General features: G+C 46.3%; 1 protein-coding gene across 4 annotated transcripts in view; it reads right to left on the reverse strand.

Annotated features, from left to right (window-relative positions):
- Positions 1-4,794: 4,794 nt before the first annotated feature.
- Positions 4,795-18,114, reverse strand: part of LOC311588521 (uncharacterized protein) — a 76,458-nt gene continuing 63,138 nt past the window's right edge. The window contains exons 1-3 of one of the 4 annotated variants that reach the window (XR_014776228.1): positions 14,920-15,011; positions 7,911-8,006; positions 4,795-5,460 (exon numbers count right to left, since the gene is read on the reverse strand). Coding sequence is in view for 1 of the 4 variants with exons in the window: in XM_084766213.1 (XP_084622339.1) it covers positions 7,966-8,006 (41 nt within the window). In the remaining 3 variants the exon portion in view is untranslated. Of the gene's footprint in view, positions 5,461-7,905; positions 8,007-8,434; positions 8,501-11,696; positions 11,742-14,919; positions 15,012-18,114 lie in introns of those variants that run through there. The other 3 variants (XR_014776229.1, XR_014776230.1, XM_084766213.1) reach the window with 3 other exon arrangements.

An 18,114-nucleotide genomic window follows, 5' to 3' on the forward strand; every position in this document is an offset into this window, starting at 1 on the left:
TGTGTGTAGCGGAAGCCGTGGCAAGGTCAAGGGTATGGTTCTTTTGTGGCTGGGGGATTTATAAGTAACAGGAAAAACCCATGACAAACTCGTGAGGGCTTTATGAGAGCACCAAAGATGACGGACTCCGAGGCTGAAGGTGTCTTAGGAGCATTCATCAGTCAACTGCCCAAAGAAAACGTCCGTGCATATGTTGTGCATAAACTGGGGGATAAGCACTGGGTGAATGTCACAGGTTTGTGGGACCATTTGACTTACTCCCACTCTTGATCTTGACAACTTCTTTTTAATTCTGGCCTGAGGGTAACAGTTCAGAGAAGAAAGCCACGTTGTGGTGTTTTGGATGGTTTGTAAGGAAAGTTCAACCACAGAAGTGTGTCGCCAAGCACTCAGGGCTCTGGGGGGGAGGGGGGTGCTGCATGTCTATACCCTTAACACTACTAGATTCAGGGATTCAGACTCTAAACTTCCGCTTCGCTCAGACAGCACCTCAGCTCTGATGGAGAAACAATGTGCCTGATTTAAAGACTATGCAGTCAGCCTCTTGGCCTCTTCTGTGAGCATTTCCCGTCAAAGAGGTGACTCCAAGCAACAGCTCAGAAAGGGAAAGATTTTCCCTTTTTTTTTTCCCCCTCCTTCTGAGGAGTTACAGACCCATTTAGGAAGAGGGCTGGGTGACATCAGGTAGGGACCAGCAGAGGGCAGAGTTAGAGGCCCTGCCCCTGTCCTGCCCCAGCTGAGCCAGGTTTGCAATGTCAAACTCTCATCCTAGGATGGGCTCCAGCCTTCCACTCCTTTATAGTCTTATGAAAGTCACCGTGCTGTCCTCGGAAAAGGCAGGCTGTGCTCCAAACAGTCACCCGTTGTGTTCTGCCCAGAAAAGCATCTTAAAGGAAGATGTGCATAAACTGTTCAGGTCAACACCGAAGCCTCCCTTCCCGGAGTACGCCACATGCTGGGTAACTTTGGATGGTACAAATGGCAATGTTTGGGTAGCTATGCATTTATTTTAATGCATACTAAGCCATGCATAGCCTGCTGACAGTAACTTCATGGATATTGCTTAGGATAAGGCTAATTTTATAAAGCTAGATTTCTAATATGTGGCAGCTGGCAATCCCCTGCTTCTGTGTCTCTGGTTAGCTCCATGCAGCAACATTGTGTGTAGATTGCTCCTGAGGTATGAGAAGGAAGGGGAACACACTTAGATGGTTATACAGAAGCACGCTTTCTATTGTAAGCATGGCTTTCAAATCCTAACTTGTTCAAGCCTGAGCAACTTTAGAAGAATAGTGTCCATTTTAAAAATCATCAGAGGTATCAAAGACCCCACCCAGGGCTTGGGTTTCAGCTTGGCCATTGGATACTTTCAGCTGCCTTGGGTAGCACGGCTTCCAACCATAGCCTGCCTCACCCCAGAAGCAAAGATTTTGGTCTTGAACTTCCAGGTAGAAAAGCTACACCTTCTAAGAACGAGGCAGTCACCCTGAAATGAGTAGCATGACGCCTGTGATACTAGTAAAGCTAAGGACAGTTCTTATTGACAAAGATTTGATTGCTTTGCTACCTTAAGACACAAACAGTTTAATAATAATTTTCCAATAATTTTCAATATGATAATATGCAAGTTCTCATTTTAAAAATGAAAGCAAATGGTCTTGTAAACTATTTTATTTCCTCTGTGCAAAAAAAAAAAAAAATTCTGTTGGGGGAGACATACCTGGGGTTGGTTCTTGTGTTTATTGGCTTGTTTTTGAGACCCAAAGCAATGTGTATTTACTTTAGTAAATTTGAAAAATACATAAAAAGCATAAAGTAGTGAGGCATTCCAATACTCCTATGATCCAGGCCAACCTGATCTATGCAGTAAGTTCCAGGCCAGAATTACAAAGTGAGACACTGTCTCAAAAATTAAAAATAAAATAAAATTTTGAAAGAAAAAGAAGAAAAAACCATAAAGCACTTTAAATTGTATCATTTCCAATTAATCAGAAACACATATGAACATGTGTATGTAACATTCTTGTAGATCTAAACATAAGTGCTACAGTTTCACTTGCTGATACACACAAGCTATTTTGCAGCTTGTTTTTCACTTCATATGTTACCAACGTCTTTTTTTTTCTTCCCTGGTCAGTAGCTCTCACCTCTCACCACCTTCACACAGTACTTCCTTCCTTTTCACTTAAGTAGGCAGCCTCTCCTCAGAAAGATGTGAAACCATGAGAAAACAGCAAATCCCTGGCTTTCCTGATGCTAAGCCAGCAAACACCCTCACAGCTGTGCACACATTCTCACCACGCCCTCTGTGAGGACGGAGGGGACCATTCCCTACTGGCTCAGCTTAGCCCTCCTTAGTGTGCTCGGACCTGGCCTTGGTCTCCCTAAACACGCCCCCCCCCACCCCCGCATAGGGATGCCCAGCAGTCTCCCTGCCTGTTCTAATGAACTTGCGCTTCAAAATCTGCATGTCCTGAATTGGGAAGATTGCTCAGCCAATGAGAGCACGTGCTGCTAACATGTGAGGGCCTGGGGTTTTTTTGTTTGTTTGTTTTTGTTTTTTAGTTCACTTGGCACCTAGAGAACTCTCTCCCAGCAGCTGGTATGGGCTCGCTCCCTCTTCTGTCCTTTTCCACTCACAGTCAACTGTGGTCTTCACTTAGGTCTGCACTCTCTGCCAAGGCCTTGTGATGCTTAGCTTTCACTGTCAACCTGACATGACGCAGAATCACCTAGAAAGAGAGTTTTTACCTCAGGTTGGCCTGTTGGCATGGTGGCATGTGAGGAGGAGGATCTTGACTGGCAGCTGAGTTGGGAAGACCCACCCTGGTGGTGAGCAATACCTCTTTGTGCTAAGCCCTGCACTGTGTAAGAGCAGAGGAACCTATCTGGGCAGTAAGAAGGATTGGTACAATGGTTTAACTTCCTGCCTTACCTTCTCCATGACAATGACTGTAACCTTCAACTGTAAGCCAGGGCACAGAAGTGAAACTGGGACGGGGCTAGTGTCCATTTTGCTTCCTGTGGTTCTCCAGGAGCCAGCACGGGACCAACACGCTGCTAGAGGAAGAGTGAAGCCATCAAGCTGCCGCGGTTTATATCAGGCACAGCGCATCGGATGCGTCTTACGTCCATTTCAATTTCCCCACTATGTCACGGCATTGTGCAAATGCACGGGTCGTTGTATAAATATCTGCTTGTTTCCTTAAGACAAATTACTGAAAGGAGCTGATTTCTGAACGTTGAAGATCCACCTCCTTGTTTAAAATTTTTCCAAGTGGAAGATCACTAATCAGAAACATACAAGAGAGGAAAAGACGGAAGGGGCGGGGTCCCTACAGGAGGGGCGAGGAAGGAAGAGAGCAACTCTACGAAAAGTTACCCAGGTTTTGTGTCCCAGCAACTTCTCTGTTCTGAGGCTGTCAGCCAACCAGTTTCCTAGGCCTGCACTTTTCGTAGCCCTGCCAAACTGTCCCTGGGAACGGCAGCCTAGACGCTCTAAATCCCAAGGTTTAAGATGATAAAGACCCTCAGAGGCTGGTGTGAGCCTTTCAGGCCTTTTTGTTTCCCCCCCCGCGTCTTTGTTTCAGCAATTTCTCCCATCTCAAAGGATTTTAAGCGGCATCAAGAGCCTGACACTTTGCCCGTCCTCGTCTTCGTTCTCACAGACATCTCCAGAGTGAGACAAAGCCATGTTGGCACCGAGGAGGGCCGCCAATAAAGGGGACTGGGAGAGAAGAAAGCCCCGGGACAAGCTGGCTGGGCCCAGCAGATTCAGTTGCTGCAGCAACAGCAAGTCAAACAATGAAGAGGGGAGGGACAGCCATAGTCTTCCCTCTGTCCAGTTGTCATGGATACTGAGATTTTTTAAAACTAAAGGGGTAACGGGTTTCCTTTATGCTTTGAAAACGCTGTCTTTTTTATTTCCTTGGCCCATATCCTTGTTCTGGGCTAGGGACCTTCTGTTCAGAGTCTTGCTGGAACCAAAGGAGCGACTGGGGATGCTTTCTATAAAGGTGGCCTTTCCGGACACCGGCTCTGGACTCGGTTTTGTGTAAAGCCAGGCAGTCGGGTCCAGATATTTGTGGAGATTCGCATCCACTGAAATGTCTCAACCCTTAATTTCCACTCAAAGACCCTGAAGTCACTTCTTCTACCAATGTTTCTCGAGACCAGCACAGCACAGCAACATCTGAGCTTCCCTCTTTACCCTAATAAACATCAGTGGCCTGGCAACTGCGCGCCTGGCTAAGCTAGGAAATCTGGCATGGTGAGAAAGTCACTAACTTTGGTCAAGACTCAGCTGCGCCAATCCCCAGAGTGACCTCGGGCAGGGTACTTAATGTCTGAGTTTTATTCTCAAGTCTGGGAAATATAGGTTATGGTCTCTGCTGTGGATACACTAAGGATACTGATGCTAAGTGATGTAATACCGAGAAAGTTAGACTATAGCAAATGCTGCAAAAGTAAGGGGGCCTTTGACCTGTTCTTCAACACTCCGCTTGACACACTCATATACTCACACTGAGGTGTATTCACATACACAAGCAAATAGATCAGTGGCTCTCAACCTCCCTAATGCTGCAACCTCGTGTTATGCAGAATCATAATGTAAATATCTGATATGTAGGATACCTGATATGTGACCACAAAGGGGTCGTGAGCCACAGGTTGAGAATTGCTGAGATAGATGAGTATGGATGGATGGATAGATGATAGATAGATAGATAGATAGATAGATGGATGAACAGACAGACACAATCACACAGAGGGTCATGCATATACTCCTGTATTCTCTTACACGTTTATTTGCACACATCTAGTTTCCATTTGTGACATTTAAAGCTGTGGGGAGAGCTTGCTTGCTTATTTTAGTCATGTTCCAACAGGAGAGAGTGCAGCTGCTCTAAGCAAGCAATTCCATCTGCCCTCCCACCCATTCAGCAAACCGGGGCTGTAATGAATGCCAAATGCAGGGGCCGTCAAAGGACAATGGGCAGAGTTACCCGCCGCTGGTTCCCATTTGCCTGGTGATGGGAGACTCCTGGCTCACTCTGCTTCGAGGAACTCAGGGTGGCCCTGTGACCTCAGCTCTCTTGGCCTCTGTATATTTTCCTTTCCCAACACTTGGCACCACCCTGAAACTCCATCTGCACATGACTGTGTTTGGATGACGAGGGTAAGGATAGTTCACACAGTGCTGTGTTCGGCGGAATTGAGCTGGAAACAATCCATCCCTGCTAGATTCTAATCGGTCAGATTGACACCAGTGTCTCACAGATACCCGGAAACAAATGCCTATAAATTTGGCAGGTGATGGTCTGTCCTGCCGGACCGACTGCCTCTTCAGCTTGAGTTCCACAGGTGCCTCTATGCCAGCATGGTCTTGTCCTGGACTGCACGGGGTCAGCACACTTCATTCTTCATCCTCGGCAGTCAGGGGTCACTTCCAGCAGGTGCCTGAGGAGAGCCAGAAATCCAGGTATACTGGTCTAGTTCAGCTTTAAGGTTTTTCAGTCATCTCACTGTAACTTTATAGCCTGACTTCCCAGCTTGATATCAAAAGAGAAGGCTTAGATATGGTTCCACTACTCATTAAATACATGACTTGCAAGAAATGAACTTTGCTAGTACAAATGTCTAAGCTGATGATAGGTTTGTATCTGCTAAACCCAGAACACAAACAACGAAAGGTCCTACGTAAGACATGCAACACACATAACCTGTTGAATATCTTGACTTAGGCCAGTCTGCCTTACACATGTTCAGGACACGTACATTAAATTTTGGTTGGGCAAACCTGTCTAACAGAAGGCCTACTTTATAACAGAGGATTGAGTATCTTGTGTGCTTTACTGAAAAAACAGAATGGTTATATGGTGTGCTTTCATTCCATTATAAAGCTGAAAATCATCAAGTTGAACCACCATATGCCACAGGCTATATGTACTTAGTTTCTTCATTCTCAAAATGTAAATATTAATCCTCATGGGATTAATGGGACAAGCCAGAATACATGGGAAGCACTTTTCCTAACAAGCACTAAAGACAAATGGAAGCTCTACTTTTTATTGCAATCACTAGTGTCAACCCTACTATGACGTTACATAAAAATAATGAATGTGTGTATTAAAAGGAACTGAGCCGAATCCCAGGAAAGTAAGAGCTATTGACTTGTTTGCAATAGTGGAGTTGGATGCTTTAACTTTTATTCCCTCTATAACAGTATTTCTAAAAATAAAAATGTTTTAAAAAAAGAATCAAGTGACTGGTTTACAAAAACTATATGAACAGATTGTCTAATTTATTGCTCTCCTATTTATTTGTCCCACACGCAGGATTCATTTCTCCTAATGAAACAAAATGCTGAATCTAGACTAGATCTCAGACAACATCGGAAGAATTCTCCAGACTTTCGGATCAGCTGAATTAACTTATATGAATGAATGAGCAGTCCATTCATAAAACTGAAGGCACCCTCCCTGTGAGCCTCACTCTGTCCGAGATAGAGCATGCTACAGAGGATTGGAGTGTAACATCTATCTGAGTATGGGAAAAGAGGGACACCAGGGTTGTTCTGAAGCCATGTGGTCTTTGGTGAGCCGCAGGGTACAGCTTGAAAGGAGAAAATGAAATATAGGCTGTGACTCAGTTCTCAGTTGGGTACTGAGTACTCAGTACTGGGTGCTGAGTAGAGTGAGTAAGCAAAGAGGGCTAGAAGAAAGTGCAGATGTCAGGGAAGAGGCAGCACTTGGTTCCACCTTAATAAGGAAGAAGAGCTCTCTATGCCTGGCCCCGAGATGCTGTGAGTGCTGGTAAGAACAGTCGCACAAACATTCAGCTCCGAACAGCAAAGAGGCAAAATAAACACTGACAATGGAAGGAACTGAATTATCGAGTCATTCCTTAGGGTTTTTACTGGAACAGGTCAGCCTTTGTCTGCCTGCAGGCACCTAGAGACAGGCTAGCACTCCATGGACTGGTGAAGATGGAAGTCAGGGGCAGAGCCTCATCAAACGGTAAGGATCCCATCTCACCAGCCAGAACAGTTATCACCAAGAAACCAAAGAACACCTCTCCCAAGTTGTCCTCAAGCCTCCGCACACCGGCGCGCGCATAGCTGAGTGTAATTTTCTAAGTTGAAAAGTAAAAGAAAATTGTGGAGACTCTAGAATTCATATTTAATACAGAGAATGCCACGAGCCAGCTGCGGTTTTCAGTACCTCCCTACGTTGCCATTGTTAATGACCACCATACCCACGTTCTGTGACACAGAGACGTTGACAAGGAAAAGGGCGGGAAACTACTGCGAGAGTGACAGAATTGGGTTGGGATTATTGTAGAAGAGAATTAAGAAGTGGAGCTGGGGGCCGGGGGTGGTGGCGCACGCCTTTAATCTCAGCACTTGGGAGGCAGAGGCAGGTGGATCTCTGTGAGTTCGAGGCCAGCCTGGTCTACAAAACAAGTCCAGGATAGCCAAGGCTACACAGAGAGACCCTGTCTCGGGAGAAAAAAAAAAAAAAGAGTTGGCAGAGCAGTTAGAGCCCAAGTCTGCTTCTCCTTCTTTCAGTTGGGGGAATCTGGTCTCAGCAGACGTTAGGTAAACAGTGTCCTACAGCAGTGGTTCCCAACTTTCCCAGGCTGCGACCCTTTTATACAGATCCTCACGTTGTGGGGACCCCCAACCACAAAATTATTTTCTTGCGACTTCATAACAGTGATTTTTCTGCTGTGGTCAATCATAATGTAAATATCTCACAGGCAGACTATCTGATATGTGAACCCCATGAAAGGTTAGTTTGACTCCCCAAAGGGGTAGGGATGCACAGGTTGAGAGCCACTCTCCTACAGTTCCCTTAAGAGCTTAAGAAAGAAAGAGGGATGGGGTGAAGAGTGTTGAGGCACCTTACACAGAGCAGCAAGGAATGAACGGTCCACACTGGCACCATCATCTCTGCAGTGGCCTCAGGAGGGGGAATTCTTGTCTCCAATGGAGTTGTCGCTATCTGCAAAGCAGATGCATGTAAATAACACTCAGCTGACGTATACATTATCTGAAATAATTCCGACACCAAAACTCCCAACTTGGAAGAAATCCTGGCTTCCAGAGTGGACAGTTACTGTATCCTCAGCAGTATCTTTCATCTCTTTCCTCTCTACTTACTAAACCCTCTCTCTGCCTTCAAAGTCCCAGTCCGAAGCCCCAGCCCATGGACAGTGGTTCTCTTGGGAACCAGCAGTACAAAATTTCAACTTGCAATGGGGTTACCCACTGATAAGTCATGCTGAAAGTATCACAGGTTCCACGCATTTTAACCTACCCGAGCTACTGAGCATCACAACTTCTGAACAGCTCTTTCCTATTGTGGTCATGAGCTGAGTGGACAGCAGCGACCACTGTCCAGTATCACAGGAGTGTGTTGGGAACATCTACCTGGACTGTCTCTCCTGTGCTTTTGTTGGTCTTCTCTTGGGTCTCTCCCCTGGCTCCTGTTAGCCTCTGTGACAGTAGGAACAGCTTGAGAAAGGAACATCAAGTTATAGCAAGGTTTGGGCATGCTGAAGAGCTACCGTTTTCTGGTCCTTGGGGAAAGTCGCTGGCAATCAGAGAGGTACCTAAGATCGAAGACCTGCCTGCATGTGACTCTCATTTCTGGAGCCTTTGTGCTTACATTCATTCTCTTCTCTAAGGATTTCCATCTGAAAATAGGTTCGTTACTGGATTCCCCAAGTCAAGGCAGAAAGCGCTCAGCACAGTCCAGACCCTAGCGTACAGCAAATGCTCAATCAACAGTCACCGGCTCCTCCCGTTAAAGAGCCTTATTTCAAGCGATTCACAGAAGCTCTCTCAAGAGCCACCATGATTCATAGCTGCGTAGTAGATAGGCAGTGGAGATGGGATGAGGGCCCTGGGCAAATGGGGAACATATAGGCCCAGGAAAATCTAGAAAATATTTTTTTATTATTTATCAGTGTGTGTGTGTGTGTGTGTGTGTGTGTGTGATGTGAGATGAGAGCAAACATGTCAGGATGTACAGGTGGAGGTCAGAGGATAACTTTTCAGAGTCGGTCCTCTCCTACCTTTAACAGGATAAACTCCAGGCCATCAGGCCTGCACAAGCATCTTTACCCCCTGGACCATTATCCTGGCCTTTGCCTAGCAATTATGAATGATGAAATATTGCTCAGGCTTTTGTTCAACTGAAAACGGGGTAAGATTGGCACAGTGTCTCAAGAAAGATAGGAAACTGCTCATGCTAACTAACAAAGATGCCGAGGTGGGAAAACACAAGTGTCAATTACCCCCCCCCTAAAAATGCTAGGAAATAATGACAGGAAAAGGAGATTGATGAGGGACAGGGAACAGGAAGTACTAAAGTCCTGCCGTTACCCAAAAGAGGCCAGCAGATGCCCAGATGTGTCACCACACTGTCCTATTTCTCTAAGCTGGTAAAGCCCTGGGATACAAACATGACTTGTGCAAGTTTATAGGGGAAACTGAGACTTGGGGGAGATACAGGGCTTAATAATCCAGTTCTCCCTAAGCGCCCCCCCCCCCCCCCCCGTCCCCATGCTCAGCGTCTGCCCTCGTGTTTGCCTGGTAGCCTGTCACTTGGCTGACAGCCTGATGTGAGCCTGTCACCTTTAAGCATCTGATTGTAAGTCTCAGCCTCCTGGTAACTGGCCCTGGATCAGAGTAGAACAATAGCCTTGGTCCTCAGGGGCCTGACGCTAAGCACAGCTCCAAACACAGGTCAACATTCACTTCAGAATGCCTGCTGCTCTGCATGCTAATCCAAATTGGGTTCAAGCCCCCAGCCTCTGCCTCCATTGTTGGACCATACTTTCCATTCAGCGTGAGATCAGAGATCTGTTGAAACCTCATGTTGTCAATAAGAGAAGAAGAGATTGCGTTAATCTCAATAAAAATGAGTTCCTCTCATTTTTTCTTTCCTAGAAGGAAAATGGGGGCATGAGAACATTACATTTGCCTCTCAAAAAGAAAAAAAGAAAAAGAAAAGAAATCTGAAAAAAAAACTCACAGATGGTAGAAGCATGTAGCTTTACAAGTCAACACAAAGAACAATTGCACACTATTCACTTTTTGCTAGCTTATATATTTCGATTGTTTTCTTCTCTCCTGGGATGTTCTTAGACACAATAATCTATGCACACTGAGACCGAGCATCTTTACGGAGGTAGAGTCAATGTGAGAGGGGGAAGTAGACGAGATGGCTCAGCAAGCCGTGGCACCAAGCCTGGTGAGCGGATTCTGATGTCCAGAACCCACAAGCCGAAGAACACTCATTCCACAAACTCAGATTTTCATGTGCACACACAAATAGAGGGACAGACAGACAGACAGACAGACAGACAGTTGTCTTAAGGAGTATGGGGGAGAAGATGACATGCAGAGTCTGTGAAAAGGGGAACAGAGCAAGAAGCAAGGAAAAGCATTAACAGGAAAATTTTGCCCTAAAAATTCTATTTCTAGGGGGCTGGAGAGATGGCTCAGTGGTTAACAGCACTGCCTGCTCTTCCAAAGGACCTGGGTTCAATTCCCAGCACCCACACGGCAGCTTACAACTGTCTGTAACTCTAAGATCTGACACCCTCACACCAATGCACATTAAAAATTAAATAAAATTTTTTTTAAAAAATTCTATTTCTATTGAGTCTCGAGTGCTTGAGAAGACCTTGAAAATGACTTATGAGACCTTCTTGACACACAGATGTGTGCACATTCACATTCATGAACATGCAGAAAGAGAGGCCAAGAAGGGCATGCAATTTGTCTAAGGGAATGGATACTTGATTAAGGCCTGTCAGAACAAATCCTGTGCATGCTAATTTTTCTGGAGAGATTTTATGTAAAACTAAGCAAATGTCTCCCAGGGAAAGAGGCCACACTGATCTTTTACCTTCCTTAACACTCCCCTCCTCGCCAGTGCTCACTGTCAGACCCTGTCATCTACTCTCAAGTGTCTGACAAGTGACTGAATGGTGTAAGGTAGGCAGGAGTTAGCAAGCCATGGCCAGCGGCTCACGTCCAGCCTGCTGCTCCGTGTTTTATAGTATAATTTGAATGACTTTAAATTTTTATAAGCATTGGAAAAATATTAACCATATGTCATGGCACATGAAATTTACATTTCAATATTTGTGAGCCTCAGATGAGGCATAGTTGGTAGAATCCTTGCCTGGCATGTCCAGGGTGCTGGGTTCAATCCCCAGCATCACGTAAAACTAAAGTTGGTAATGCATTCTTGTAATTCCAGCACTCAGAAAGTTGAGGCAGGAGGATGAGGAGTTCAGTCACTCTCAGCCATACAGCAAGTTCTTGAGGCCCACTGGGATGCTGCCCTCTTTCAAAAGAAATGCATTCACTTCTCTCTCTCTCTCTCTCTCTCTCTCTCTCTCTCTCTCTCTCTCTCTCTGTCTCTCTCTCTCTCTGTGTCTGTCTCTCTCTCTCTCTCTCTGTCTCTCTCTCTCTCTGTGTCTGTCTCTCTCTCTCTCTGTCTGTCTCTCTCTCACTCTCTCTCTCTCTCTCTCTCTCACACACACACACAGAGCCTAGAAACTTAGTGTTTTGCCTCCCTACAAACTAGCTCCTAAACAAATTAACATTCCACCCCGATTCCTACATATCTATGGGCACAACTGCGCTATTTTTTGCTAAACAAAAGGCCCCTTACCCTGGTTCTCGCCCTTTGGCACTTCAGGCATGCTTTCCTCTTGCTCTAGCAAAGCCAAAGCAAAGGATCCGCACCCTGCTGATCTGAATTGTCACCACTTCCCCTTGAAGGCAGAACCAGTAACAGCATGTCTGGCTTGACTCACATTTTTGCTTCCTGTTGATGTAAATAAAGCATCTCTCTTGGCACTTCTCATGTAAGGAGCACCAGTGGGGCCTGGAGAATGGACTGAGGATAAAGGGCTTGTGGCACAGGTACGAGAACCAGAGTTCAGACCCCCAGAAGCCAAGAAAGTGCTAGGTAGATTAGTAAAGTGGTCCACCTGTTATTCCAGAGCTCGAAAGGGTGAACTCTGTCTCAGTGAGTAAGGTGGTAAGTGACCAAGGAAGATTTGACGTCAACCTTGACATCCATTCATATGCACGTACACATGTAAGTGTAACTACACATTTACATGCACCCATATTCACACAAGCATGCATATACGCATATATACATATCACACACACACATACACATGCCAAAAACGCACCAACAAATGTTACTTCTAGTCATAAGACCCCCCCAAGAAACAGACAAAACATATTATATGCATAGCAAACTGTATTTCATATGCAGATTTTTGAAAACTTTAAAAAATATTTTAAAATTCTATTTATTTGCGTATACACACTCTTGCATGCACATATGTGCCACAATGCACACTTGGAAGTCAGGACAAGTTATAGGATCTAGTACTCACCGTCTACCATGTGGGCCCTGAAAATCAAACAAGGCTCATCATTAGTATCTTTACCCACCGAGCTGTCTTGCTGGTCCTTGTGTGCACTTTGACTATATGATGGCTCGAAAGGAAAAATTCTCTTTCCTTTTGAATACATATTGTAATCCTCCACGGGCTCACAAGATTGAACACTTGATTTCCAGGTGGTGGTACTACTTAGAGAGTTGTGGAATGTTCAGAAAGTAAAACCTATCTGGAGGAAGGGGAAATCTCTGGAGATTTGGGGGACAGGCTCACTTCCTACTTTCTGAGCCACTCAAATGAGCTAAACTCCTATAGCCGAGCCTCACGTTATTCTTCGTAGGGCATCTGGTCTCTGCATCAAGAAAAGTAACTCACACAGTTTGGGGTCTGTTGTAGAGCAGGCTTCCTGAGCATCCTCTCTCAGCAGAGGGCATTGCCAGGGCAAAGACTAGCCTCACCCCCATGCCATACTGCCCAGGCCAGCTTCTGCCTCCTAGAGCCAAAGGCTGCCAGCCAGCCCCTGAACATCCTCAACGTTCTCCCTCTGCCTGAGTTGCCTGTTCCTGTTCACCCTGGGGACTGCCGGGGAGGCTCTCCCTTGGCTCCATCCCGCACGATCCATGTGGGGTGTCTCCTACATGAATCGGACTTTTGTTCCTTCCAACCTGTGTTGAAATTTATGAGCCTGAAACAAAGGCACTCACTGTGCCCTCATCTTGGCTGTGCCCAGGATACTAATTACACGACAGCAGCAGTCCATTGCTCTGGGAGCACACGTGGGAGAAAGTAACCAACCCTAATTTAGGAGGCCCGTGGGAGGCTGCTGAGAATGATCTTTTCATTTTCTTTCTGAAGTTGCTTTAGGGGCTGGGAATGGAGCTCTGTGGTTGACAGTTCTCGCCTCGCATGCACAAGAGTCGTGGGCCCCTCTTCTGTCCCTGTCATTAGGGGTTGCTCTGCCTTGGTGTTGCATGACACTAAGAGAGCTAGCACATGGACACCGGGCCAGATCGGGCCTCGCATGTACTGGGTTCATACTGGGAAAAATAGCTTTTTATATATGAGCCCTCTGCCCTGTGTGAGCTCTACAAGTTTAGGGGACCATCTCCACTGGTGGCTGCGTGACCAAACTCAGCCCAGAGTTTCAAACTCAGAAAAAAAACAGAAGCTGAATTATAAGCCAGATCAAGAGCAGAAGCTGCATCCTCGCTTCCAGAGTAAACTAGGAAAAAACAAGGCTTCCCCCCCCCCCAGATCACTGTGCTCAACTGAGCCCTAGAGTAGTTCAAGAACTCAAGACACATGTCTGACAGGTGACTAGCACAGGTCTAGCATTCATGTCTCTGAATTTAGAACCTAGAACCATCTAGAACTCACTCATCATTGCCCAGACTTCCCGGAGGGCACTTCTTCACTGACAGTTGACCGGTCTCTGATGAACAGAAAGATGTAAGGAATTCTGAGGTATACCCGAGACCTTGAACCTCACAAGCCAGATACAGTGGCATGCACAGTAGCATCACCCCTGCGAGTGCACAGCAGTGGCACACTCCCGCTGCAAAAGGAAGGCCTTATCCACTCATTCCATCTGGAGCCTTCCATAAGATCATAGGTGTATTCCCACCCAAAATTTACCCTGTCTCCAAGATGTGCAAGGATAGAGCAGAGATTGAGGGAATGTCCAACCAATGCCTGGACCATCCTGAGACCCACCTCATGGGAAGAAGCTAAACCTTGACACCATTACTGTTACTGATACTCTGTCATACTCACAGACAGAAGCCTAGCACAGCAGTCTTCTTAGAGGCTCCACCCAGCAGCAGATCGAAACAGATGCTGAGACTCACAGCCAAACACTGGGTGAAGCGTAGAGAGTCTTGTGGAAAAGTGGGAGGAAGGATAGAAGGACACAGTGGGGGCAGCGCTCCACAAGAAGACCAACAGAGCCAATTAACCAAGGCCCAGAGGGACTTACAGAGACTGAAGCACCAAGCAAGGACCGCGCATAGACTGGACCTAGGCACCCTACACAGAGGTTACTGATGGGTAGCTCGGGCTTCGTGTGGGTCCCCTAGTGAGGAGAGCAGGGGCTGCCTATGAAATGGACTCTGTTGCCTGCATTTAGACCATTTCTCCCTGGCGGGGTTACCTTGCCAGGCCACAGAGGAAGAGGATGTGCTCAGTCCTGATGCAACTTGATGTGCTAGGAACAGCCAGAGTTGGGGGCTCCCCTTTTCTGAAGAGCAAGGAAGGGGAAAAGGAGGAAGCAGGAGGGAAGGTGGGACTGGGAGGAGAGGAAGGAGGGGGCTAGGATCAGGATGTAAAGTGAATAAATAAATTTAAAAAAATTTTTAAGATCATAGCCGTAGAAGGAAAATGCCCATCCTCTCCCATCCAATCAAATAACACCAAAGTAATCCTTGGAGATATGAACTTATTCCCACTGCAGGGTACTAGAAAGTGAGGAAGACTTACCTGGTGTTAGAACAGTGAGCCATCTACCTGGAAGTTCACCATTGGCCCTACAGTGTGGAGGCAGGGTTTGACATAACCAGCCAGGTATGCTGAAATCCAGCCAAGAGATCTGTGGCTGGAGGGAAACACTGGCAACAAAAGACCAAAACTGTAATAAAATAAACACAGCCTAGCCCTCTTCCCTGGCCTGCAGGAAATCAGGTTGCTCTAGATGAACGTGGGGCAGCCAGCCAGATCGCTCCTATCAACTAGTGCGATGCCTCTGTGTGTTTTCATGTGGCTTTACCCTGACCACAACACAAGATCTGCTACCGGCGGACTCTCCTCTGCTTCTGAACATGATGGGGGACAGGGAGGGTAGGTGAGGTGCCTAGGAGTGGAAGGTGACCAACGTTAAGTCATTAGTGACAAAAAAAAAATAAACCCTCCAAGTCATGCAGAAAGCCTTGAGGTCAAACTTTAGGTAGCTTCCAGAGAATGAAACAGGGATCGAGCAATACTTAACAGACTTCTTTCCCCTGTCTCTTTTGTTCCAATAAAGGTGAAATGGGGCTGGGGATATGAGACAGTTTGCCTTGCAAGCCCCAAAAAAAAACTGACTTCAAGCCCCCAGAACCGACATGAAAAAGCACCAGAAGAGAGTACACGTGCTTGCTGGCCCAGCACTGGGAAGGTGAAACCTGGCAGAGCTCACCCACCTCTTCAAGAGAGATGATGCAGCTCCAACTATTCCCCCAGGGCTTTGCTGGAATGGGGCGCAAGGAACTTGTGGGTGGCCCTTCTTCTCTCCACGTGTTCTCTTATTTAAGCTTCACAGCAATTCTCTGATCATCTTGATTAGAAACATAGATGCCCACCCTCCAGTGGATACCCACTACACAGCAAAAGAAGCAAGCACATAGAACTTAGCATGCTGCCCGTCCCCCATAGCCGGTCAACAGTAGAGCGGGGATGTGAAGCTCATACTCATACTAGCTGATATTTGTCTAAGTGTTGTTTTGGGATCTGCGGCCTGAAAAGCCTTCAGTGCCCTTCAGTATCTATACTGATATAATAGGTACCAAATGGTGGAAATTATGGCCAAACACAGCTTCTCAACAGATTTGCCTGGGACCTTCAGGACAGCACCGTCCAAGGTAACTGGAGCTCAGCTAGGGGCCATATCTATAGGGCCATATCCAGCTGTGGATGTGGCATCATATCTCTCTTTTAAACCAAGCATCTGAAGTAGGGTACACACAACACATCAATGTGGAGGGCCAACCAGAGCTACAGAGGAGATTTTGTTCTGAAGTCTGGGACGGTTAGTATTAACTATTATTGACTACACAGGCTCTAGGATCTCTAGCAGAAATGCCTCTGGGAATGCCTCCGGGGGATTATCTTGATTAAGTGAACTGAGGCAGGAAGGCCGGCCCACTGTGGGTGGCCCCATTCCCTGTGCTGGAAACCCAGACTACATGGAAAGAAGATGGTGAGCTGATGACAACCATTTATCATTCGTTTCTTCTTGACTACGGATATAATATCCAGCCATCTGCAGCTATGACTTTTCCCTATGGTTGACTACAAGCTAGAACAAGGAGGCAAAATAAAATCTCTCTTCCTTGAGCTGCCTTTGTCACCACACTATGAAAAGAAACAGAGGCCAAGCAACCTTCACCTTGGAAATCACGTTAGAGTCTATCCAAAGCATTGACCATTGGTTCATGGGTTGCTAGGAGAAGAGTGTGGCCTCTGACCATCAAAATGACAAGCGGCCTCCCGGCAGGGTCTCAGCTACCCGTTCTCATAAACTCCTTTACAGTTTGTAGGATCTCGTGGGTGGCAATGACTTCCAAATGATGATTCAGACCTGGCATTGAAGAGCATACCAAGCGTGCATATCACAGCTGCTGTTTCTCCCAGCCACTGCCACCCACGCAGGATTTCACAATGAGCCTGTTGCACCAGGAGCCAGGTGCAGCCCGCATTGTTTATGAGCAGGTGGTAGCCAGGCCCATGGGAACTTCACTTTGCTGCCAGCCAGCAAGGGCCCTGGTCCCTGCTCTTCTTGGCTTTCTATCTGAATGTCACGGCAGGGCTCTACAAGTAGGCTTTCCGAACCCACAAAACCCACAGAAATAAATCAGTGTGGCAAATTTTTGCCTCCCTTAGCAGTGATGCTTCTTGTTCGGTAGGTACCATCATTGCTTTCCTAAAGCAACCTTTGCTGTGAACCAAGTCCACGGACCACCACCAAAGAAGACACTCGCGAGGCTCTCTGGCCTCACTTCAGCCAGCATAAACTGCTGTAGATCCATCCATCCTCTTCACCTTTGTCCTCCATGAAACCGGGCATGGCGTGTTCATCCTTTCCTTCTCAGTTATTTGATACACGTTTGTCACGTCTGTCAGTGGGTTTTTTGACAATAGAATAATTCCTTCTGCTTTTGCTAGGTACCCTTTGACTTCTTGAGAGCATTTCCTTCTACCTGCTATTTTACACATAAGGCTGTTTATTTATTCGCTTATTGTGGCCTTGTTAACCTTATTAAAAGCATATTGTTTTAGCAGGCTTTTAAATTTTTTTTTACAATTTTTTATTTTTAATTTGTTCACTTTACATCCCTGTTGTAGCCCCCTCCTTCATTGCCTCCCAATCCCACCCTCCTTCCCTCATACTCTCTCCCTCTCTCCCTTAGTCATCAGAAAGGGGGGCCCTCCTCTCCTAACATCTGACCTCAGCCTACCAAGTCTCATCTGTACTACCTGTATCCTCTTCCTCTGTGGCCTGGCAAGGCTGCCCCGCCATGGGGAAGTGATCAATGTCGGGGCTACAGAGTTTATGACAGAACTCCCCACATTATGGGACCCACTAGGAGACTGCGCTGCCTATCTACTACATCTGAGCAGAGGGTCTAAGTTTTAGTCTTTTGATGACTTTTTAATTGGGTTATGCTTCTAAAAAGCTTAGGTTTTGAGCTTCATGTCATGATCTCTCTCTCTCTGATTTCTTGCCTTCAAAGTTCATGCCCACTCTTGAAGAACTAGTGTTTCTTTCTTTCTTCACAGTTTTTAGCTTCAGTTTTTAAACTTTAACTCTTCTTATTGTTTCATTTTCAATGTAGAAATTTTGAGAAATAGCAAGCAGAGTGGCACAGAGATCTGAGACTGCAGAAGCAGGCAGGTCTCTGGGAGTAGGAGGGCAGTCTG

The sequence above is a fragment of the Acomys minous genome (assembly GCF_964271855.1).
Source record: "Acomys minous genome assembly, chromosome: 2".
NCBI lineage: Eukaryota > Metazoa > Chordata > Mammalia > Rodentia > Muridae > Acomys > Acomys minous.